General features: G+C 44.1%; 1 protein-coding gene across 3 annotated transcripts in view; it reads left to right on the top strand.

Moving 5' to 3' along the window:
* GRK2 (G protein-coupled receptor kinase 2) overlaps positions 1 to 13,854 on the top strand; it is a 42,474-nt gene extending 28,620 nt beyond the window's left edge. For all 3 annotated transcript variants that reach the window (XM_089520588.1, XM_089520589.1, XM_089520590.1), the window contains 9 exons: positions 195 to 302; positions 529 to 595; positions 6,397 to 6,497; positions 7,135 to 7,201; positions 7,313 to 7,408; positions 8,469 to 8,631; positions 8,864 to 9,000; positions 9,256 to 9,369; positions 11,800 to 13,854. In XM_089520588.1, the coding sequence (XP_089376714.1) occupies positions 195 to 302; positions 529 to 595; positions 6,397 to 6,497; positions 7,135 to 7,201; positions 7,313 to 7,408; positions 8,469 to 8,631; positions 8,864 to 9,000; positions 9,256 to 9,369; positions 11,800 to 11,970 (1,024 nt within the window). In that variant the 3' untranslated portion in view covers positions 11,971 to 13,854. The remainder of the gene's footprint in view (positions 1 to 194; positions 303 to 528; positions 596 to 6,396; positions 6,498 to 7,134; positions 7,202 to 7,312; positions 7,409 to 8,468; positions 8,632 to 8,863; positions 9,001 to 9,255; positions 9,370 to 11,799) is intronic.
* The last annotated feature ends 10,753 nt before the right edge of the window (positions 13,855 to 24,607 follow it).

The following is a 24,607-nucleotide window of genomic DNA, read 5'->3' as shown; positions in this document are numbered from 1 at the left end:
ACAAGGTACAGTACAGTGCAAAAAGAATTAGTACCCATCTCTGCTTGCAAGCTACATGTGTCCTCAATTGCAGAAATTTCAGTTTGAAAATTTCTGCCACATGAATGGGTTAAGACCTGTTTTTTATTGTGTTGGAAGCCACCAACCCTCGTGCTGTTTTCTCCCTAACCCTTACTTTATTCCATTCTCTGCAGGGGCACACATGGGTACATGGCACCAGAGGTGCTTCAGAAGGGCGTGGCTTATGATAGCAGTGCCGACTGGTTCTCTCTTGGCTGCATGCTGTTCAAACTACTGAGGGGGTAAGTGGGTAACATGGGAGAAAGTCTAAAGTGGAGAAGTGCTCCTGGGAGGGAGGGTTGTAGAGATACGGCTAGCAGCGAAGGCTGTGGTTGAAGGGGATTAAGAGGATACTGGCTTTGAGGAGTTGCCACTTCAAGGAGGCAAAAGAATAGCAACTGAAAGAGAACTTTTGAGAGGGTGCATATGAGATGGGCATCTTTGACCCTTCCCTTTCTCTTATATCAGGCATAGCCCCTTTCGGCAACACAAGACTAAGGACAAACATGAGATTGACCGTATGACACTCACTATGGTAAGCTACTTTTATCTTTCAAGCTCAGTCAGGGATCAGTCTTAATCTGAAATATCTCCAGCATTGAACTGTGTACTTCTTATTAATTTGGGTCTCCAAAGTAAACCATTTTGGGTACCAATTTTAGGAGAAAAAAACTGGATACAAATTAATATAATATAATAAAATAAATAAATAAGCTTCATCTCTTCCTCACAATTAGCAGTCATCACTTAGAAAGACAGAACCATGGCTTCATAGATCAGAACTGAGTTGGCCTACTAGTATACCAAATACCTGCTTTTGACAGCTTTCTGTGGGCTTGGAACATCTTTCTGATTACTTGTTTTGGCACCTACCTCCATCACTACACTCATCCCTCCATATTTGCAGCTTTGATATTTGCGGATTTGATTATTCACAGATTTGATTAATATGTCCTTTCTAGGAATATCTTGGTCTTCCAGTTCAACTCTATGGTCAACTTTAACTAAAAGTTGCACTGAAGGACCTAGGGATTCCTAGACAGAATACTCTACTAGGATTTTGTAGCTCCTCCAGTGCAGTTCTGTGGTCACTGTCTGTCTGACGTTGATCACAGAGTTGCACTAGAGGACCTAGATTCCTAGAGAGATGTCCTCTCAGGTCAAAACATGGTGTTTTTGTTATTTGCGGTTTTTCCATATTCATGGGGGTCTTACCTTACCCCTAACCCTAGCGAATATGGAGGGACAAGTGTATTTGGAATTTTGCTAAATTAAACCTTTTGCCAAATATTCTCATGCTGAACCCACAAAATTCACCTTCCAAATCAAATATCCCAGAAATTTGGATCAAATCATAGATCTGAGAGAGATGGAGGAGGGGGTATGGGGGTATTTCCCATGATTGGCCTGATAGCTTTAATGCTATACTATTTCCTTAGGAATTTCAATAGTTTGGGTACTTTCTATTTTTAATAGCATACTAAACATAACTAATAGAAACAGTATAAAAAAAGAATTTCCCTTTCCTGGAGAACTTGTGGAGACAGTGAACAGATGCTGTTCAGTTGAACTTAGTGATAATTGTTTGGCAAGACAGGCTGGCCAGACATTAAGCTTTTCAGGATAAAGGTGCTCCACAGAGAAGGAAATATAAAGCTCTTTTCTGGCATCTTATAGTATGGTGTCTGTTTCTGCACTTGGAAGTATGTATTGACTGCAGATTTTCAGAATGCAAATGCTCTCATGTTTTATTCAAGTTAGGTGCTCTGGCTGGGCCTAAATTACTGTTAAAAGGAGATCAATTTTCAAGGTTCCAAACAAATCTTGGGGAAGTTACTTCCTTGGACTACAACTCCAGGAATCTCCCAACCAGTTGGTTGGGATTAAGGGAACTGTAGTAAAAAAAACCTCCCATGCTCTGCAAAGTCGAAGGCTTTCATGGCCGGCATCCATAGTTTTTTGTGGGTTTTTCAGGCTATGTGGCCATGTTCTAGAAGAGTTTCTTGTTTTTCCAGTCTCCGGGTGTCTTGGAACAGTTTCTCCCCATAGGGGAGAAGAAACTCTTCTAGAACATGGCCACATAGCCCGAAAAACCCACAAAAAACTCCCAAGCTCTGATTCCAAAGAAGGACTATGACAGAGAAGCTTATTTACTGATGCCATTTTATTCTCTTGTATATATTGTTCCTGCTCTAAGTTAGGGAGTAGTTTCTGCCTATGGCAGAGCTGAAGGAGACACAGCTGCGTAGTTAGTAAAAGGTGCTTTTCTTCTGCTAGCAGATTTCTTGGAGATTGATAGACATTTCCCTTCTTACAGCAGTGTGCTGTTTCTAGAGTTCTGAGAGGGGAAACAAAACAAAAATCCTTTCCCAAGCTCTGTTGTTACTATGGCCAAACCCTTTCTGGGTGTGTGAAGAGTTTCTTTCCCCCATGTTTGCCTTGAAAGCCAGCATAGCATAATGCTTTCGGTGTTAGTCTAGGACTCTGGAGACCAGGGTTCAACCCACTCATCCATGGAAAGACAAGTCACACCCTCTCAGCCTCAGAGGAAGGCAAAGGCAAACCCTTTCTGAACAAATCTAGCCAAGAAAACACCATAAGTTCACCTTAGACTTGCCATAAGTCAGAAACAACTTGAAGGTACATAACAACAACCACAGCCTTTGCCTCCCCCTGCCCATTGTTGCAGTAGGAAACAGATGCATCCAGGCTCCTTGGCCTGGGCCTCAGCAGTGGTACCTGGATTTGAAATGAAAACTAGATGTGAAACTTTTTGGCATGTGGATTTAAACAATTAAAGGGCTTAAGGGGCAGAGAGTCATTTAAGAAACCCAGGTTCAAATTCTAGCTTGACTGTGGACTTTGCCCACTTAGTTGCCATAAGGCATCCACCTCTTCTAGTCTGTAAAATTAAAATGAGAAACTCCTACAGCAAAGAACTGTGGTGAGGTATGGACGGTGTATCACTTCACACATTTCAAGTGTTTACAATAGTTTATATGAATAAACAAAGAGCATGTAGTGCAAAGTCTGCCTGTTCATTCTTCTAGCCAACCAGCCATATTGTCCTCCTTCATGTTCCATTCCATTCCTGTCCACTTGGCTTTTTGGAGTCTGTCCTGCCTTCCCCCCTTGCTGGTCAGACAGTATTCTGTGTCTACAAAGAAAATTCAAATTCATTTCCCAATAGAATATTTACGTTCCCTTCACTTTCTCCTACCCAAATCAGTTTTTCCACCTTTCCTTTCCTTTTCCTTTTCCTTTTCTATTTTTGTTTGTTTGCTATTTCTGTAAATTTTGAGATCCTGGCAAAGCTACCGATGACTCCATCTTGTGCAAGGGTGGTGCCATTTTGTCTACATAAGCAATGGCATACCTGAAAAGTGAAAACAGAGGGAATGATACTTTATTTGTTTATTGAATTTATACCCCACCTTTCTCCCAAGATGAGATTCAAGGCAGCTAGTAATGATGGAATAGTACTTTCTCTTTATGACACTGATATCTTGATTGTCAGAAGGTTAAAAGCTACTATTATAAAAGGACCAGAAGAATCTAAGACGTGTCTTTCTGGACAACACCAAAGACCTGTCTAGTCCAGCATTCTCTTTCCAAGAGTGGCCAATCAGAATTTATGTGAAGCCCATATACAGGGAATACAGTGGGCCCTTGCCTAACACAAGAGATCCGTTCTGGACCTCCCCCCTCCCCCCCATGTAAGGCAAATTCCGCCTGTGCTCAAGTCCCATTCATTTGAATGGGGCCTGTGCGCGGCGGTGCGGCATGGGAGCATGCGGGGTGCCATGGGTGCGCAAACCCCATTCATTTGAATGGGATGTGCTGCCCCGCGTGCTCCCTGTGGCTTGAACACGTACGCTCAAGACTGCGTAAAGCATGCCCGTGTATAACGCGGGCGCACTGTACATGCTTTCTTTTTGTTGCCCCTTCACTCTGGAGCTTATATCCAGTAGTATGGATCAATTATAGAGATCAGTTATAGAGAACCAGTGTGGTGTAAATACCAGGTGCCACAGGCTATATTTCAGAGGAAGGAACTAGCAAAATCAGCTCTGAGTATTCCTTCATTGCCTAAGAAGATCCTATGAAATTCCTGGGGTCACCTTATATCAACAGGCAACTTGAGGGAGCACATGCATGCACACACACATCCATACACACAGCATAGTGTAGCAGGTTGAGTGTGGAACTACAACTCTGGAAATGGAGGTTTGAATCCGCATTCAGTCGTGGATATCCACTGGTGATCCTGGGCAAGTCACACTGTCTCAGCCTCAGAGGAAAGCAAGGGCAAATCTCCTTTGAACAAATTCTGCCAAGAGAAATGTGATAGTTGCCTTAGAGTCACCATAAGTCAGAAACAGTTTAAAAATTTTAAAACAATTAATATAATATAGTTAAAATAGTAAAAATTAATACAAAAACATGCAAAAATTAACTAGATCTAACTACCCCATTCCCCGATGTATTTTTAACACAAAAGCAGTAGCCATTACCCTGTCTTGAGACAGTGAATTCCCTGAGTTAACCTGGTGAAATCATACTTCCTTTTGTCCATTAATTTAATTGGGTGATTTGATATTGTGGTAGTAGAGATGAAGTAGAGTAATGGGGGAAGGAGAGACTTATTTCTGTCTATTTTTTCAGTGCCAAGTTAATTCCAAATCAAATATGATCCTATACTGAAAAAAATTTAAATTGACTCTTGAAAATATACAGGTTTGGCTTTTTTGGTGAACCCATAGGAGAAGTGAGTTATTGTTCTGTGACCTTAAAGTGGGTTCTGCCATGAAATAAAATGAAATTAAAAAATGAATTAGAAAATAAAATAAATATGAAAATGGCTCAGGCAACTGAGTTGGGTGCCTTCAGGTAGTTTCCAACTTATGGCAGCTTAAGGTGGCCCTAGCACACAGTGGGTGTCCATGGCTGACGATCCTGTTCTCCTGGAATCCTAGTCCAACACTCAAACGACTATACCATCCTGGCTGTGTAATCATAGTCCTGTAATAGTACCCATCCATTTCCAGAGGGTCTTCTGTAGGAAAGCTTCCCAGTAAATTGTGCCCACCATATTAATATAGTGTCAAAAATAAATGCCATTTGAATTTTCCACCATTGAGAAACCCAGGGTGTGGTTGTCCCTAGATGCTATGACTGAAGCTATTTGTTATTAAGCTTAATTCACAGTCTGATTTATACAAGATGAGGAGAGTATGTCGATTGTATGCTTTTTGGGTGGTTTTAAGGGTGTTGGCAGTAGCAGTTGCTGCTCCTGCTTCTAGAAAATAACAAATTCATTCTCCTTCCGGGTTGATCATTAGAGCTCATGTTTTTCACTAGATTAATTAATCCTTTAACACACAATAGAACTAGGCAATGCTGACAGCAAGGGGAAAAGTAAAAAGGGTGAGATAATGCAGATCATCATGATCCACTGTGATTGTGATGCATCAGCTGCCTGTTTGATAGGCTTTTAGAGGCATCATGATAAACTGGGGAGGGAAGGAAGGATGGGTATGGGGCAAGGCATATAGGAGAAACTTCTGGGTATTTGCCATGAACCACAGTAGTGGTTCCATCATATGAGATGAATCATGGTGTGTGTGTGTGGGGGGGGGGGGTTAACTGGACTTGTGGATAGTAAAATCACTATCTGCTGAATTTTAGGTGTGATCTGTGTGCACATACATGCTTTTTTTTTTTTTGGCTCATCTAAAAATGCCTCCTCTTCCTTTTGACTGAAGACTCCTTTAGTTCATGGACAGGCACTACCTAATGGTACTCAGAGCCAAAAGTGTTTGGAGTCTGTTGGATTCCACAACTCTCCCTCTTTCCTGTTCCTTCATTTGTCTTCCTTCCCTCCCATACGTGAAACAGAATAGTGCTTCTGTTTCCCAAAAGGGCACTCCTGAAAGCAAAGGACATCCTGCAGCAATCAAACATCTGGTTGATGCTGAGGGCTGTGTGTCGCTCTTGGGCCATGGGTTTTCCACTCATCTTTAGCCCATTGCCTCTCTTCTACTGGTCCTATTGGAATGGTGACCATATTGCTGTTGAATGCAAGTATCTTGCACCCTTTTTTGAAGAATTTCCTTGGGATTCTTGAAGAAGAGGTCTTGTCCCATCGGGCATCCTGAATGAATAAATTGTCCAGTCATTCTACACAGCCATTAGCCATGAGGTACAACAATTGGAATGATGTCTAATGACTTCTTCATGTACAACCCATGCAATGCCTCTTTTTTCGTATGTCTCAGTGCCTCCCCCAGCCCATCCAATCTCCATTATTTAAGCCCACCCTCTTCTTTCCCATAGGCTGTGGAGCTGCCAGATTCCTTCTCACCTGAGCTACGTTCTCTACTAGAGGGGTTACTACAGAGAGATGTCAACCGTCGCCTGGGTTGTATGGGTCGTGGGTGAGTCTCCTACAGGACATGAAAGGGCAGTGGAGGATGTCCAAGTAGGCTGGGTTTTTAAAGTTACTTAATGTCTTACAGAGAACTGAACATCTTTTGGTATTTACCTTACCTGAGAACATTGCATCTCTACCTTTCACTAGGACAAAATCTGGAAAGAGTGATGAACATTCTGTTAAATTGTTTTAAATCTGTTTTTAAATTTTTTTTAATATATCTTGGGCATCATTTTGGGGGGATCTGGGGGCAGAGGAGCAAATTATATATGTTTCTAATACATACATCCAATGCTACATATTTTTATCTGGACATCTACAGAATCACAATCTGTTTGCTGCAACAAAATGTAAGGGTTACATCTCTGAAGCAAACCAGTTATACCACATCAAGGCAGGGGCGGGTTGCCAACAGGTGGAAATGTGGTTATATCAGGCTGAATTCTGATACCTTTTGAACTAAATGAGAGTTGTTGTTGTTGTTTTCAAAAAAATTGCCTAGTTATTCAAGAGACACGAAGGCAGTATACTCATTGGGTGCTGATAGTAAAGTTATTGTTCCCCAAGTTTCCTGTCTCCGTCACCCAACCATTGTGTACTCAGAGTAGGGGTCAATATTACTTGTTCCATGTTTTCTACAGGGCACTTGAGGTAAAAGAGAGTTCCTTCTTCCAGGGTCTGGACTGGCAAATGGTTTTCCTCCAGAAGGTAAACAAGGCAGTGAAATCCCAGTGGTGATGGAATAAAGATTCCACAGAGGAAAAGGAAGGGGGTCCTCTTTAGATCCTTTGCTAACTTTCCCCTATTGTGTCTTCTTAGTATCCACCACCCTTGATTCCACCACGTGGAGAGGTGAATGCAGCAGATGCTTTTGACATTGGTTCTTTTGATGAAGAGGACACCAAAGGAATCAAGGTACCTTTGCTGAAGGAGCCCCAAATTTAACTCCCAGAGTTATAGAACACTCTGTAACTCAGCACCTTCAGCTTTCTCCTCTGATCACTACTATGAAGATGCCACTACTTTAAAAAAAATATCCCATGTTCCTTCCAAAACAGAAACTCAAAAACAGAGTGAATTGTAAAACACATGGTGGAAGCTCAGGTAGATAGGCAGTAATGTGAACAATGAAGGCAACAGTACTTTGTTTTCTCCCTGGGAATAACGCTTCAGCTTCAGATCTCATTAGTTGAATCAGCCAAAGTCCATGTACAGTGTCATCCCGCCTCCAACACTGGCAACAGTCAGAGACCACCAGGAGCCAGAAAAAGGACAACATATTAGAGATATCCATACCTCCTTGTTTGTCTGAAACAGTCACAGCAACACTGCTTCTGAACATGAAGGTTCCATTTATCACAACTAATAGTCTATTAATTTGTTTACTCTTTTTAGGACTATCTAAACCCATGGATAGCATCTCATTCTTTACAATGATTTTCACAAGTTGAATATGTATTGAACAGATTGAACATATTTTGAACAGGGATGTTCAGGCGTAGACAAAAAGTTCCTTATTGTGGTAGAATTCAAAGACATAGTAATGCGAGTCTTGAGAATCAGTATGCAAAGGGATCTTGTACATCTTAGAGACTAACTGAAAGAAAGAAGCTGGTAATATGAGCATTTGTAGAGTGAAGTATACTTCCTTACATGTCTAAAAGAGGCTGAGAAGGGAGAGCAATGTGGAAGGTAGAAGTAGAAAAGTTGAGGAAAATAAATGTACCAGTTACTTTATTATGATGGAAATGGAAAGGAAGAAGTAGAAGTGAGAGAGAATGTGGTAGAATGTGCCCAAAGCCTAGTGAATCAAACTGGTCTAGTTCAGCTTCCTGTTTCCCATAGATGTCAATCAGGTGCCTGTGTGAGGCATGAGGGGGCAATAGCACCCTTCTGCTACTGTTGCAGCTGAGGTTCAGAAGGACAGTGCTTCTGATTTTGAAAACTCAATGACATAACTTGATTCTCATCCCAGTTATTGGACAGTGACCAGGAGCTCTATCGCAACTTTCCACTCACCATCTCAGAGCGCTGGCAGCAGGAGGTGACAGAGACTGTATTTGACACAGTCAATGCTGAGACTGACAAGCTGGAGGCCCGCAAAAGAGCCAAGAACAAGCAGCTGGGCCATGAGGAAGGTGAGCTATACTGCTGGGGCAAGAGGTTCTAACTGGCTCCCTTATCCAGGGCAACTCTGCTCAGTTCTGTACAAATCCAGAATGCCTACAGATCTATAGCAATCTTTCCCCTCATTCATTCTGGGGAGAACATCACAAACTGAATATGGCTGATCCTTGCCCTCTGCTCTGAAATAGCTCTCACATTTTTGTTGTTATCCTTAACTCTCTTTTCTTTGCTTTTCCTAAACAGATTATGCTCTGGGCAAGGACTGCATTATGCATGGCTACATGTCAAAGCTGGGGAATCCCTTCCTTACTCAGTGGCAGAGGCGATATTTCTACCTCTTCCCGAATCGGTTGGAGTGGCGTGGAGAGGGAGAATCTCCGGTAAGGGAGGAGCTCTGCTCCTGCAAGCTGGGAAAGGGAAATGTCAGGTTTTGGATGGGCTGAGGACTAGTTATATTTGTGCACAAGAATTTGGTGCTGTCTTGTGAACATGTTAATGGTAGTGGAAGTGGATTGCAGTCCTGGGAAGAGGAGGGCTTATCTGAATATGAGTAAGGGATACAGAACATTTGTTTAAGATGGGGTTTAGGATTGCTTCTTTCTCAGAACAAAATTTTTTTTTGGATCCCACAACAGCAATCCCTACTCACCATGGAAGAGATCCAGTCAGTAGAGGAGACGCAGATAAAAGACCGAAAGTGTATCCTGCTTAAGATTCGAGGAGGCAAGCAGTTTGTCCTGCAGTGTGATGTGAGTAACTCCCTCTCCACTCCTTGCTCCATGTTGTGTCACTTAGAAGAGAGTTTGAAGAGCATATAGGGCCCAAACAGACAGTCCAAAATAAAGCTGCTTCGGGTCACTTTGGAGGTATGCTGTTTAAATGATGAAAGAAGCCATGCCAAAGCCACGCTCCAGTCCTAAGGACTGGAGCAGGCTTTGGTGCAGCTTCTGGCCTCTTAAGATTAGTGTGTCATTTAAACAGCATACTTCCAAAGTGACCCAAAGCAGCTTTATTTTGGCCTGTCTGTTTGGGCCCATAGACATTTAAATAGCCAGTCTTGGTGTCTGGAGCTGGAGGGAGTCTATTTTGACCCATCTAGCTGTGTTCTGAGTAGCATGGGGTCACCTAATGGGAGGGCTGCATTTAGCATTGCTGTAATACTTCGTGATTGTTCAAAGTGATTCACATGTGTTATCAGTCACTCTTATAAAAATTATATGAGGTAAATCACTGTTATTATCCTCTTTATGCCAGAGGGGTGGAGTAAGAAAGAATTTGGCTTATAAAAAGCTATTCTAATGAGTTCATAGAAGAAGCAAGATTAGGGCCCAGAGGTTTCCTGATAGTGCAACTCATTCTGTTAGTCATTGTGCTAATGCTACATCTGGAGTCCTGAATCTCAGTGCTAGCTCTGGATTCAAGAAGAATCCTATCCTAGTCATACTGCAGGGGGGTTATCTTTTCTTTATTTCTGTAGCTTATAATTTGTTTACAACACAACACTGTACCAACTCAGTAGACGACTTTCTAGTACAGTAGACTTGATTCAGTGGTGAGGTCACATGCGCTCAAAGGGAAGGATAAATGGTCCTTGCAGTTTGAAATGTCTTATATGCACAAAAAGACAGACACAAACTTCTGACATAGGGACAGCTTTGGGAAGCCAAGGGGGAAGATGTAACGTTTAATTTTATACAAGATTCAGAGGAGTAGGAAAAGGAAGTTCCAAACACTTGTGTTTCCTGCTCCCCAATCACAATTCTAAAATGGCCTGCAGTCCATTTTAGGGATGTGGTGGTAGGGAGGGGAGGGAGGAAGTAACATGTTCTGTTTTCAAGGCCAGTTCACATTTGGTAGTTGTATATGCTGTGCCACAATAGACTGAACAGTCTGCATATTAACCAGCTATGTTGAATTTAGCTACATTTGCCTAATTCTCTTATAGGTTGTAAGTGTAGAGCAGAAGTGGGCAAATTGCAATCTTCCAGATATTGCAGAAATATAATGTCCATCATTCCTCACATTGGCTATGTTGGTCAGTGCTTATGGGAATTATACTGAAAAATCTAGAAGGCTGCACTTTGCCCACCCTTAGGACTGCTTGCATTAACCATATTGAGAGACTACAGATTTGTGTGGGTGGAAGCATCTCCCACCCCCAAAACCACTGGAATGCTCTCTGTCTTGTGAGCTTTTAGTAGGCCCTTGCTACACCTGTTCAAGGTCTACACAAAGCAAGGGAATGGTATGGTCAAAATTAGCCACTTCTTTGCATACTATTAACTTCAGTGGGTGTTGTAAACACATTGTTGAATTCCAGTTATTCCAGTAGGAGTTTTTATATTGCTAACTAATGCTCCAGAGGTTTAAAAATAAAATAGAAGAGGTTTCTAGGGTTCCATAGAATACACACTTGTGTTCAACTTTTTTTATTTATTATTTATTTTTATTATTTATTTATTTTATTTTTTTGGTAGAGAGACTGCAGGTAAAAGCATGAAAAGGTTGGCATGACTGGGCAGTTAGTAGGAATATTTATTTGCTTTCCAGTCCATGGCAATAGACAGAATGGTTGGAATTTGTGACACATAGATGCAGGCAGATCTCACTGTCCTCATAATTCACTGAAATGTAAAACAGCCTTGTTAACTGAAGTAGTGAGCCACGTTAATTGAAGAAGGAACTCTCTTGTCAAATTTAGTTAAGAAAGATATAGAGGAGATAAGAACATTGAAGTTTAAAAGCTCTATGGTCTGAGGTGGTAATTCAGTTTTAACAGGAATAATATTTTTTTCTATTAAGGAGGAATGGGCCTTCAATTATTGCCCATATTCACATATCATTACAAGCTATGGTGTGGTTTGTTGAAACCTACCTTGTTGCAGTGTGCAGGCTTGCCTCCATTAACAAGTCGAGGTTTGTTAAATAGCCCAAACCACAATCTGAGCTCATGTTTTGTTGTAGGTATATGAATTTTGGCTTGCTTTAAGCCAGGATTTGTTGTGACATCTAAACCTACAACCAAGGCTTGTCTCTGGCTTGTTTACCTATTGAATGAGAGCTTGACAAAAGGAACAGGAGACATGTAAGCCAAAAACATAGAAAATAACCCACAGTTAGTTTGTTTTATCTTCTCTTTGTCTGCTGGCTCCATCCTATTCCTCCTTTTTTCCATATAGAGTGATCCTGAGCTGGTGCAGTGGAGGAAGGAGCTACGGGATGCCTACCAGGAAGCTCAGCAGCTGCTGCAGAGGGTGCCCAAAATGAAACACAAGCCACGCTCTCCAGTGGTGGAGCTAAGCAAAGTTCCACTGATCCAACGCAGCAGCAGCAGCACTAATGGCCTCTGACCCCCCTTGCCTTCCTCTCCCATCCTTAATTTATTTGGCTGGGTTTGTCCACCATGCCCACCCTCTTCTCCTGTCTCTTTTTGCTGATTGTTGTGACGTCCACCCCAGCCCCCTGGGGTATAGTGAGGGGGGTGGGGCATCCAGAAGGTGTGGGACAGGTTTCCCCCCTCCTCCTAGTGCATGGGAATCGATGCCCATTTAAGGGGAAGAAGCCTGGTTGGTAAGGTGGGTATGAGTCAACCTTTTCCCCACTGAGCAAGGCTTTGATTTTAGAGCCCTGCCTTGAAATAGGACCAATGCAAGGAGATGTTCTGAGGTGTGTCATGCATCTTGAGCACTTCCTGCTTCCTCCTGGTAGTGCCAAACATGTGCTAGTGCACATAAGAGGGTTATCACAGAGCATGATTGCTTATTCCTTGCTCCCTTTGTGGTATGTGAGAAAGCATGTCTTCTGTGGTAAGTCCCTTAACACTAGTGGGGATGAAGATAAATCTGTATGACAATCTGAATTACAACCCCTATACAATCCAGCACTCGCTCTGATAGCAATTCCACAGTAGATCCTGAAGGAAGTGTGCTTTTGTTCTGGCAGGGAGAACTCCGGAGTGTTCTTCCCCTGCCAGCACCCTCAGTGAGCATTGGTGACGCAGCCACTGTGCCGTAAGCATGTCTTTCAAGACTGGCTTGAGTTTTTCCACTGGGGTTGCATGATAAGAAATTGCCTTGATACTGTTATGCTCTAACAAAAATTTATAATGTAAGTGAAGGCTTACTCCCATTCCCTTTCCTTTTCTGTTCCTAAATCCAGGACCTTAACCCTTACCTATGACAACCTTTTTTTGTCCTGCTAGCTGCTGTCACAGTTCTGACATTTCTGACCTAGGGTGGTGGCTGCTTGTGCAGCTGCCTTAGGAATTGCAGTTACTTGCCTATGCTGTCCTAGTACCCAACGCCTGAATAGGCATTGTGTCTACTGTGCCAAATTTCAAGACAATGTCAATGTCCCTCCCAGTTGGCTCAGTAGAGTATGTGTAAAGCAGTCCTCCCTGAGATCCCAGGCCAGACCTGGACAAGTTTCCTGCATTTGACTTGCCCAGTTTGTATTGTTGCCTCTTACTCTTCTCTGGGGGTGGGGGGTGGTGTAGGATGAGAACTGCCTCTGCTCTGCTGCCCCTACTGCCAAAGCCCATCATGCGTTTCTGTGGAAATTGGGAGGGATGGACCATGCCAAAAGAGATTCTGAGTTGCCCGAGTCCTCTGTTCTGGGCCTCTTTGGGTTGGGGCTGGAGTGGGGGATGCAGAAGCTGAAAATTCAGCCTGGATGGGGCCTTGTGCCAACTCCCAAGTATCTGAAGGATTCTGTAAATATCTCTGTGCCAAGGGGCCAGGCTGGGTTTGAAAAACTGGTCCCATTCGTCTCCTCCCTTCCAATATGCCTTGTATGAACAGCACCACCCCACCACCTCCCCAGCAGTGTTATGATTTCTCCCACAGGATGGCGAGAAATCTCAGGTTGAATTAATCCAATGCCCCCCCCCCCCTCCCTCCATTTGCAGGGGTTGGGGTGGATGGCTTTCGGTTGGGGATCTGGTCTCGTCCCCATGGTCTCATGCCCCAAGCGCATGTGATTGCCTCTGCTGCATGCCTCCCCCCATGTGATGAGTTTTGCCTGCTCAGCCACCTGACTCCTCCATTCCTTCCATGGTGATGTGCCCTGGAAGGGGAGAGGTGGAATGAAGCCCCTTTCCTTGCAGTGTTTGTAAATATTGATTTCTGGTTTGTCTCTCTGGGTTATTATTATGGATTTTTTGCCGATTTTTGAATGTGATTTTAATGAGTGGGATAAAGACTGTTTTTTATAATAAAAAAATCCAAAACCCACAACTGGAATATATAGACTTTTCACTAAGATATAGACCTTTCACTAACAGCATGCATAAAACATGTCACTGGTGTCAATTTAATATTATGTATGAAGTTGCCTCATATTGAGTCAGACTGTTAGCAACAGTGCCTATCTCAACCTAGGTTTTGTTTGTTATTTAGATGTATCTAGGACCATATTGCCCTTAAAGGATATGTTCTGCCATGGAACTATGAGTGTTAATTTTGACCCTTGCTAAAAACACATGTAGTTCATGTAGGGTTTTTGCTCAAAGAAGACAGATAATGCTAGTATGCATACATACATATGTTAGGAATTTGCATTACAGTAGAAAACCAACACTGTCATGCAGCTTGGGTGAAGATTGGGCAACAAGCAGTTTTATGGTCTTGCAGCACATCTTGGACAGTGTGTCCAGACAAAATGAATCTTCTTACAGCACATGCTGCTGCGAAAAGCACCATCATCCATTGTCTCAAAACCTATAGGCAGCCTTTCTCCCAACAGACAGTACAGAAACTTTTAAAGGCAGTATAATGTACATATTTTTATAAGACAGGAACAATTGGAATATTGACTAGAGTAATAAATTCAGGACCTGTGTAAGAATGGGATTTCCTGAAGATAAATTAAGAGTTCTTAGAAACATTTAATGCTGTTGTTCTCTTGTTTCTTGAGTTGCTGCTACCATTGGTGGTTGAATCCCTAACTGTCATGGAGGAGAAAAACTGGAATTGCTAGAAGGTAACCCTTACTGCCCAGTTTCAGAACTTATTCCAGCTATAGGCATTTTCTCTTTTCACAGGATTAGAGCATGCACAGTAAGAGGTCTGCTATGTGTTGAAAGACCAAATGACCTACAGTACTTGCCTTTTAAACAGAAATGTGAGGTAGTGAAGCAAGGGTGGTTCTGGAAAAGTTCCTATGTGGGAAATTATTGCTGAAAATGTGCTGCTAACATATGTAACTGCATGCTTTTGATGTTCACAGCATGATGTCTAAAAAAATTGGGCTAGGAAGGAAAGAGATGGTGTTGTCTACTTCATAAACTCAGTAGATGCACAATTATTTGCAGGGATAGACAAATACACGTGCACACAAACCCAGAAAATCAGTAGCTTGTGCAAAGGAGAAAAAATGTGTCACTCATTGAGAATTATCTTGCAAACTATAGTAATGGCTGTGACAATAAGATGAAGCAGACAATCTACAGTATTAATTAATGCCTGAGCAACTGTTGTTTGTGGGCTAAGATGAGTTCCTCAAGATCCTTTAAAGCTGGAAATAAAACATTGAGTCACATGCAACAGCAAACAATAAAACAATGTGTGAACTGATTTGTAATGCTGCAAAATGTACTAGAATGCAGCAGATGGGGTGCACCCCTCTGACTATACATACAAGCTGCCAGTACCACTAGCTGATATGCATTCCCATTGATGTCAGGACACATGTATTGCATGATGGATGCTCTGTGTGTCTTTTAATTGTACTGCAGTCCTCTTTAGGGATTTAGGACACAGTTTTAGGATGACATCACACAGCTGCTATTTCCATTGTATGAGCCACGAGTTGCATCCAGGTATCTTCAGATATTTTATGGCTCAAAAGGGAGACTGCATTGTTTCACCTGTAACTGCTGTATGTGAACCCATAGGTGTTGTAACCCAGTATTCTGAAGCAGCGCAAAGAAAAGTTACCTACCTGTCAACCTCCTTAACCACTGAAGTGTAAGCATCATGTCAAGCAAATTTTTAAATTAGATGTTGGCTTTTAAGATGCTTTGCTGAAGAAACATTGACACTGCAATCATATATATGTTTATTCAGATGTAAGCCCCACTGAAAAGAGTAGACAACTAAAATGTGTCCTGCAATCCTCCAGGGAGAAAAAAAATACAAAAATAGAAATGGCTTAATGTCCACTTCTGGTTTTGAAATACATAATTTTTTAAAAATTATACAGCGTGGAGAGGCCCTGGCCTCCAACTTACCTGAAAGGTAAATTGCTTCCTCTGTGGACTTTCAGGAGGTGCAGTTCAACTCCTTTGCAGATAATCTAATGGGATCAAAAACTGCAAAAACAGCCTGGGGAACAGACTTTGAGCACCCCTACTTTACAGGATAAACAAGCTAAGAATTTGAAAAGGTCTTTTTAAATAGAAAGCAAAAAAGCTATCTAAAATGTGAAAAGGAAGAGGAGACATTCTGTACTGAAGGTGGAGCTAGGTACGTGTGTGTATACATATATGTACCCATGCGTACACAGAACAATCTGGTATGCAATGGATATGTACACAGTGCAAGGAGCAAGTGAATGCCCAAATTAAAAAGAAAATTTAAGTAAAAAGGTTTCTACAGTTTATGAAAATTTTGGCTGCTTGTCAGTAGGCCCCATAGTCTGTGCATGGCACAAATCATAAACAGGGCTTGGAGCAAGGTACTTTGGGGAAAGTTTTTTTTTTTAATTATAAACTAGTGCCCATGCTGGCTGGCAGATTCTGGGAGTAATGATCTCCAAAAAGGAACTTCAAGATTATGTTAAAATAGTTGGCCTCAGTTCTTTACAGAACATGTTTGAGAATAAAAATGGAATAAACTCAGCTACAACTCCTTTTCAATTCAATGTATTAATGATTCTGCCCTCAACTGAAGAGAAAATAGATGATGCACAGTGAGACCTAAAACCAATTGCTAGTCCCAGTGAGTACAAACTCACTGAATCAATGGAACTTATATAAATGTTGACTTATCAAGTTCTTGTTCAATATCCTCAGGTACACACAGCCTCCTAACTTAAAAGGCAACTCTCCAGAATGAACATACCACCTCATGGACCAGCACTTGGGCTACAACAAGCAAACAAGCCAACTGTCCCATTTTCTATTAAAGCAAAAATATTACAGGTTCTAGTAACATAACTGACATGTTAGGGGCTCATTCACCTTGCTCTATACATCAACATCTGTAAAATGAAAATAAAGTCTTTTTTCTATCCTCAGAGAATAAAGAAGGTAACAGTTTCTGTAGAAATGAATGAGCACAAACCTGATATCAAATAGGGCATTATTATAAAACCAGTGAGGTTTCTGCAGAATTCAAGCTTAACATACTTCAACAAAAACATTTCAAATGAAAACTCCAGCAGGAAGTGGCTATACAGAAATTTATCAGCAAATTCAGTTCTATTCTCTTTATGCTTAACTGGAATTGTGATTTCTTTCCACAACTCCACACAGTGCATGCATTTAATTAGCATAGTATAGTTATTTCTGTATAACCTGCTCTTCTGCTCATAGGACACTCACAACATAAAAACAAACAAACAAGGAAAGGTTCCAGAGCAGCAGAAATAACACAGTTCTGTGGAAGCTTAACAAATTTATTATGGATTAAGTTCTTGTAGACCAGAGTGCATTTTATCAGATTCGCAGACATTTCAGTTGGCAGCATTTTATACACATACATAAATGAGGGTGAAACAAATGTAAACAGTAAATTCAGAAGGAAGTGAAATGCAAAAGTAGAAATTGTGATAATTACCTCAATAGCTGTAAAGTACAAACTTTCCTTGAGTAATAATAAAGAAATTCCAGTGAAGAACTAGCTAATTAACACAGGTGTGTATATATAATTTAAAAATTAGCCCATGCACACACACACACACACACAAACACTTTTTGTTCAAACTACTGGAGCCAAATCTTTTGATGAACTGTTTTCATTTATTTTATGCTGGAAAGTGCCTTTAAAGCTCCTTTCTTCCAGCATCTGGTTGGATAGATACTTGAATATTGCTATTACTGATGTCAAATATATGTTGATATCTTCTTTTGCATAGAAATGACCCTTTTTGGTCCTAAACAGACAGGGAATAGGTGGCAGACAATGAGCCAGCAGATCATATTGGAAGATGACCAAAAAGACAAATATTCATATTAAAAACACTACCAAAAGTAAACTGTATAGCAAAATAAATAGCATTGTTACCAGTGAGTCCTGTTGCAAATGCATTATTGTCTTGTATACCTTTAGAATCTGCATAGAAATATCACAGGCATTGCATTTTATAGCTCCTTGAACCCATTGTTTACAAGTCTCTTCCCCGTCAACTATATGTATGTATATATAAACTGTCAACTGAGGATAACATTTCTTGTATTTGATGTAGTGGGCTCTAGTCCATAAGAGCTTAAGCCACCATAAATCAGCTGAGTCTTGAAGATGACACAAGACTATTTGTTTTTGAAATACACAACAGTCTCAGTGAACTTGGCAAAAACAAACTAGCCATAGCTGAGCTAGAGCTAAACTCCTGAAAGAGGAGGTTTTGCTTTACAGGATTGACCTTGATGTCTCTGTGAAGATTAATAGGGTTGCTACTCCTCCCCTCCTTTTTTTATCTCTTAATAAGGCTGTATCTTTAATAACTGCAAACCAAGGCAGAAATGTGACATGTGTAGCTTTTCACATTCTACAGGAAGCCCTGCCACAGAAAAACCATCAGGGCTGATTTCTGGCCCATCTTGTGCTTGTTAGAAACCACAGGAGCCTTCCCCTGCCAAAAATGGAAAAGACAGACATTCATTCTTGGGAGTCTGGTCTGGGTAGGGTTGCCATATCCCGCCCCCCGGCGGGACAATCCCGGTTTGGGCGGTGCCATCCCGGTCCCGGTCCGGTTTGGCGCCCAAACCGGGACGGCCCCGCCCACCGCGGCCACCTCCGCCGCCGCCGCGGCTCCAAGGCCTTTCTGAGGCCTGGGAGTCGGGACGGAAAAGGAGGGCAGCGAGGCCTGAGGCGGAGGAGGCTGCAGGGAGGCGGCGCCTCTTGGGCGCAGCCGCGCCAACCTTCCCGCCTCCCTGCAGCCTCCTCCCTCCTTCCTGGCCTCCGCGGGGGCCAAGAAGGAGGCGAGGATCGGGGCGATCGCCGCCGGCCTCCTCGCCTCCTTCCTGGCCTCCGCGGGGGCCAAGAAGGAGGCGAGGCTGGGGCGATCGCCGCCGGCCTCCTCGCCTCCTTCCTGGTCCCTGCGGGGGCCAAGAAGGAGGCGAGGATCGGGGCGATCGCCGCCGGCCTCCTCGCCTCCTTCCTGGCCTCCGCGGGGGCCAAGAAGGAGGCGAGGCCGGGGCGATCGCCGCCGGCCTCCTCGCCTCCTTCCTGGTCCCTGCGGGGGCCAAGAAGGAGGCGAGGATCGGGGCGATCGCCGCCGGCCTCCTCGCCTCCTTCCTGGCCTCCGCGGGGGCCAAGAAGGAGGCGAGGCCGGGGCGATCGCCGCCGGCCTCCTCGCCTCCTTCCTGGTCCCTGCGGGGGCCAAGAAGGAGGCGAGGATCGGGGCGATCGCCGCCGGCCTCCTCGCCTCCTTCCTGGCCTCCGCGGGGGCCAAGAAGGAGGCGAGGATCGGGGCGATCGCCGCCGGCCTCCTCGCCTCCTTCCTGGTCCCTGCGGGGGCCAAGAAGGAGGCGAGGATCGGGGCGATCGCCGCCGGCCTCCTCGCCTCCTTCCTGGCCCCCGCGGAGGCCAAGAAGGAGGCGAGGATCGGGGCGATCGCCGCCGGCCTCCTCGCCTCCTTCCTGGCCTCCGCGGGGGCCAAGAAGGAGGCGAGGCCGGGGCGATCGCCGCCGGCTTCCTCGCCTCCTTCCTGGCCTCCGCGGGGGCCAAGAAGGAGGCGAGGCCGGGGCGATCGCCGCCGGCTTCCTCGCCTCCTTCCTGGCCTCCGCGGGGGCCAAGAAGGAGGCGAGGATCGGGGCGATCGCCGCCGGCCTCCTCGCCTCCTTCCTGGTCCCTGAGGGTCCCAGGAACGAGGCGAGGCCCCGATCCTGGCCTCCGATCGTTGCGGGGCCCAGGCGGGGAGGGAAAGCCTCCTTAAGTGGAGGCTTTCCCTTGCCGCTTGGCCTCCGCTGCGATCGCAGTAAAATGTAGGACAGAATTTTCAAATGTAGGACACACTTTTTGTGTGTCCTACATTTGAAAATTTTGTCCTACATTTTTCCCGGTTTCGAGGTCCGGCACTATGGCAACCCTAGGTCTGGGACATATGATTGGGGCACATTATAAGTAAATGCACATTGCTCAACTGGGAGATTTGCTGAGCTGACCAGTGTGTTCTGAAGCAAAGCCTGCCTGGCTTCCCTTCATGAATTATTTCCTCCAAAGCGCTCTAAAGTGCCTCCTCTTCACTTCCTGTGCTGCATTTTTCAAGGCCTGATCATGGGAGAATCTTGTTTACTAGGTGCCTCTCCTTATGAGAGGAGGCTACTTCTGTTCAGGTTTAAGGAAGTGCCAACTTCCCTGGTGTTTATCACACTGAGGTTTATGCAGTTCAGATCCAGGGTGACTCCTGGTTCAGCTATGTGAATTCACGTCGTAACGTGAATGTTTTATCACACCTGGTTGCCCTTCCATTGCCTTTCCGAATCGAGGGGGAATCAAATCCAAAGCAAGTCATGTGATGTGGATTCAGGCAAAGCGAGTGAGTGCACATTGTATTACCACACTTCGAATTGGGACTCTTGCGCATGCTCAGTGGGGGTCTGAATGCATCTTGAACCTTTGCACTTCCGGGGTGAAGTAGGGAGCCTGGCTCCACTTTCACATGAATGCTAGCCTCACATGAATGACAGTTGCACCTTTCTTCCTCCCTTCTATTTTTCCATCCCTGGCAGCCAAATTCAAACGGGTCCTCTGTGTCTGAGCCCCCATCCATTTCAGCCACATCTACATCTATTCTCCTGTCATTCTCCTCATCCATTTCAGCCACATCTATATCTATCCTCCGTGTCAGGTCCCCCATCCATTTATTATTATTATTATTATTAAGTTGTTGTTGTTGTTATTATTATTATTATTATTCACTGCAAAATAATCAGTGTAGAAGCTGCACATTTGCTTTGAAGTAAATCCTCTGGATCTGAATGCTAGCCTCACGTGAAAGACTGCTTCATGTTCTATGGGCTTTAAAGTCTGTCTTGGCACCCAAACTAGAACTCCTTTTTGGGAGATCGGGTCTGTCTTGGCACCCAAAGTAGAACTCCTTTTTGGGAGATCAGGTCCATTTTGGCACCCAAACTAGCACTCTTTCTCTGGGATGTACGGTTTGTTTTTTCCAGTCACACAAGGAGACTTTCTATGGGAGATAGATAGGGTCCCCTGTGGCATCCAAACTAGCACTCTTTCTCTGGGATGCATGGTTCGTTTTTTCCAGTCACACAAGGAGACTTTCTATGGGAGATAGATAGGGTCTCCTGTGGCATCCAAGCTGGCACTCTTTCTCTGGGATGTATGGTCCGTTTTTTCCAGTCACACAAGCAGCCTTCCCAAGCGGCATCAGAAACAGCTGCTTGCTCCCTCCTCTCCAGCATGTCTCCTGTTCACGTTAAAACATGAATACATTCATTCCTTGGTAACTCTCTGCCCTTTCCCAAGCACTTCCACTGGGGAAACTGCATTTCCCCTCGGCAGCAATGGAAGCGGGGGCGGGGAGTACAGGAAGCAAATGGGGCAAAATTGCAGCACGGCATCATGGGAAATGTGGGACCTTGGAGGTTTGAGGGGGGTGTACTGAGACGGAAGCAAAGTTGCATTCCACACCAGACCAATTCAGAGTTACATCGAAGTGAGCTTGAATGCGAATTCTGTGAATTCACTTTTGTACCGAATTCACCAAAATGAGGAGTCAGTTTGGAATCACTGCGGAAGCCCCACTGAAGGAGTGCCCATTGAAAGGAATCGCGTCTGATAACACATTCACATTATAATGTGAATTCGCATCGTTGCACCCGCACTCACGTTGGAACTGAGCCGCAAAACCCCCGAAAAACCTCCGTGTGATATACACCTGTCCCTTCAACCAAGAAACAAGTCAAGCTAGGCAAAGTCTGCAGACCTTACCAAGGCTGAAATACAAGGCCTGATTCCAAAACACACTGCAGAAATAATCCAGTTTTAGACTGCTTTAATTGCCTTAGCTCGGTGCTAGGGAATCCTAGGAATTTGGTTTATTGTGACACCAGAACTCTCTGACAGAGAAAGCTCAATGTCTTACAAAACTACAGTTCCCAGAATTCCCTAGCACTGAGCCAGAGCAGTTAAAGTGGTCTCAGATTGGATTGTTTCTGCAGCGTGGATTGGACCATGGAGGAACAGGTCCTCTGTAACCAAACTGTGCCTTGGCAAATAGATTTTGTTGGTGCTGAGTGCCTTCAAATCATTTCCGACTTACGGTGACCATAAGGAAAAGACAGAAAAGACCTATCTAAGGCAAACTTATCATGGGGTTTTCTTGACATATTTCTTCAGAGGGAGTTTGTCACTGCTGTTCTCTGAGATTGAGAGAGTGTGACTTGCTCAATGTCACCCAGTGGGTTTGCATGGTTGAACCCAGATTTGAACCCTAGTCTCCAGTGTCATAGTCGCAATGCTCAACCCACCATGCCATGCTGTCTCCCAGCAAATACCCTCTGACAGCAAAAACTGCACAAGCTGGCAGGGAACCATTAAATGAACAATTGTCAAGTAGCATCCCACCGACTCAGAAGTGGACATCATTGAGTTCAATGCAGGGTGATCAGATGTGTTCTAACCACAAAGGAAGACAAGGCACTGCAAAATGTAGGACATTACAAAAGAAAAGCTAAAAATCCTCATGTAAATGTAAATCCATGCTTCTTAATCATGCCCTATGTGGAGGGCATTTTGGAATTCCTCTTAGACGGAAGAATGAAATGGAGGACATGACCTGGAAAAGGAGGATGTGTCTGGTCACCCTGGGTCAATGGGACTTGCTTTTGACATTTCTTTGGGTGTAAAACCTTTTGAGCAACATCCTAAATAAGTTTGAATAGCTATCAAAGGAGCCTCCCTGTCCCAGATAATTTTGGCTTGCAAGACAGGAACATGAAATGACACCTCTGAGTAAGGTGTGGGATGATCCATATTTAGAGTTGTAAGAGCAGAGTGCGATTTCAGCTATGAGAGGTGCTGGACTCAAGTCTGGCAGCACCTCACACTCCCTGACCACAGCTTGGCAGGGATGAGGGGAAGGCACTCTGTACATGCTCAGCAGCATGCCTTGACTGATCTGTATGCTCCAGTTGAGCCTGCCCTGACAAACAACTTTGGGGGCTAAACCAATGCTTAAGGGAAAACTCCAGACTTCCATTCATCACCAGCAAGAAACCAGGACCCTCCCTGGCAATAGTGAAAAATCCATCTTTCTCTGAGGGAGCCTGAATTCCCTAAGAAAAAGTGAAGGGAGCCTGGCTCCCACTTCTTGGGTTGTTGTTGTGTGCCTTCATGTCATTTCCAACTTATGGTGACCCTAAGGCAAACCTATCACAGGATTTCCTTGGCAAGTTTCTTTGAATGGGGGGTTGCCATTGCCTTGCCCTGAGGCTGAGAGAGTATGATTTGCCCAAAGTCACCCACTGGGATTCCATGGCTGACCTATGAGTCAAAGTCGTTTGGACTTATGGCGACCCTAAGGTGAACCTATCATGGGGTTTTCTAGGCAAGATTTCTTCAGAGGAGGTTTGCCATGGCCCTTCCCTGAGGCTGAAAGCTTCTTGAGACCAGTGACCAAAAGAATGTCTTGGAGGCAGGGTGACCAGGTGTCCTCCTTTCCCAGGATTTCCTATCCTACATTTCAGCCTTCTGTGCAGGAGGAATTCCACAATGTTGTCCATTTGGAGCATGGCTAAGAAGCCTGAATTTAATTTATATCAGTGTTTTTAGCTTTTACTTTGGAATGTCCTCCATTTTATGGTGCCACATCCTCCTTGGTGGCGAGGACACCTGGGAAAGAGGTCCCTTCGCTTCCAAAACAATGGAGGTTGAGGTCTCCTCAGGCTACAAGGCCCGCCAGCAACAAGCAATTGGCCAGACCTTCACGAGGTTTAGAGCAAGTCCCAGTGACTAAAGTGTTTACTCCCAAGTAGGTGAGAGCCAGGGTGGTATCATGGTTCAAGCAATGGACAAGTCTCTGGAGACAAGGGTTCGAATCCTGCCTCAGGCATGGAAACCCACCATGGGCAGGGTGACCAGGTGTCCTCCTTTTCCAGGACATGTTCTACACTTCAGCCTTCTGGCCAGGAGGAATTCCAAAATGTCCTCCATTTGGAGCCTGACTGAGTGGCATGACTTTACATTTCTGAGTGTTTTTAGCTTTTATTTGGTAATGGCCAGCATTTTTCTTGAATATCCTCCATCTGGACCATGACTAACAAGCATGGATTTATGTTTATATGAGTGTTTTTAGCATTTATTTGGTAATGCCTTATGTTTTTCTTGAACGTTCTCTATTTGGAGCATGACCCAGAAGCATGGATTTACATTTCTGAGTGCTTTTTAGCTTTTACTGTGTCATGTCCTCCATATTTTCTTGAATGTCCTCCCTTTTTTGAGCCTAAGAAGCATGAATTTACACTTCTACGCGTGTTTTTTCATTTAGCCACGTCCTCCATATTTTCTTGAACGTCCTATATTTGGAGCCTGAGTAAGAAGCATGAATTTGCATTTCTGTGAGTGTTTTTAGCTTCCACTTGTCGTGTCCTGTTTTTCTTATCTTCCATTTTTCCTTGAGGCCCTCTATTCGGAGCCTGACTGAGAAGCCCGGGCCGCCATTCCTGCGGAGAGGGCTTCTGTAGCTTTCCCTGTGCCATTTCCATGGGTCCTCCTCCTCCCTTTCCCTCGAACGCCCTCCATTTTGCGGCCCTCTTTGGACTAGGCTCCCTCTGAAGGAAGGAAGGCCAGGGTCCGGGAG

Source organism: Sceloporus occidentalis, unplaced genomic scaffold (assembly GCF_023333645.1).
Source record: "Sceloporus occidentalis isolate IW3139 unplaced genomic scaffold, rSceOcc1.0.p SCAF_4, whole genome shotgun sequence".
Taxonomy (NCBI): Eukaryota; Metazoa; Chordata; class Lepidosauria; order Squamata; family Phrynosomatidae; genus Sceloporus; species Sceloporus occidentalis.
The sequence above is the reverse complement of the archived record's forward strand: the minus strand, read 5'-3'. Positions and strand labels throughout refer to the sequence as shown.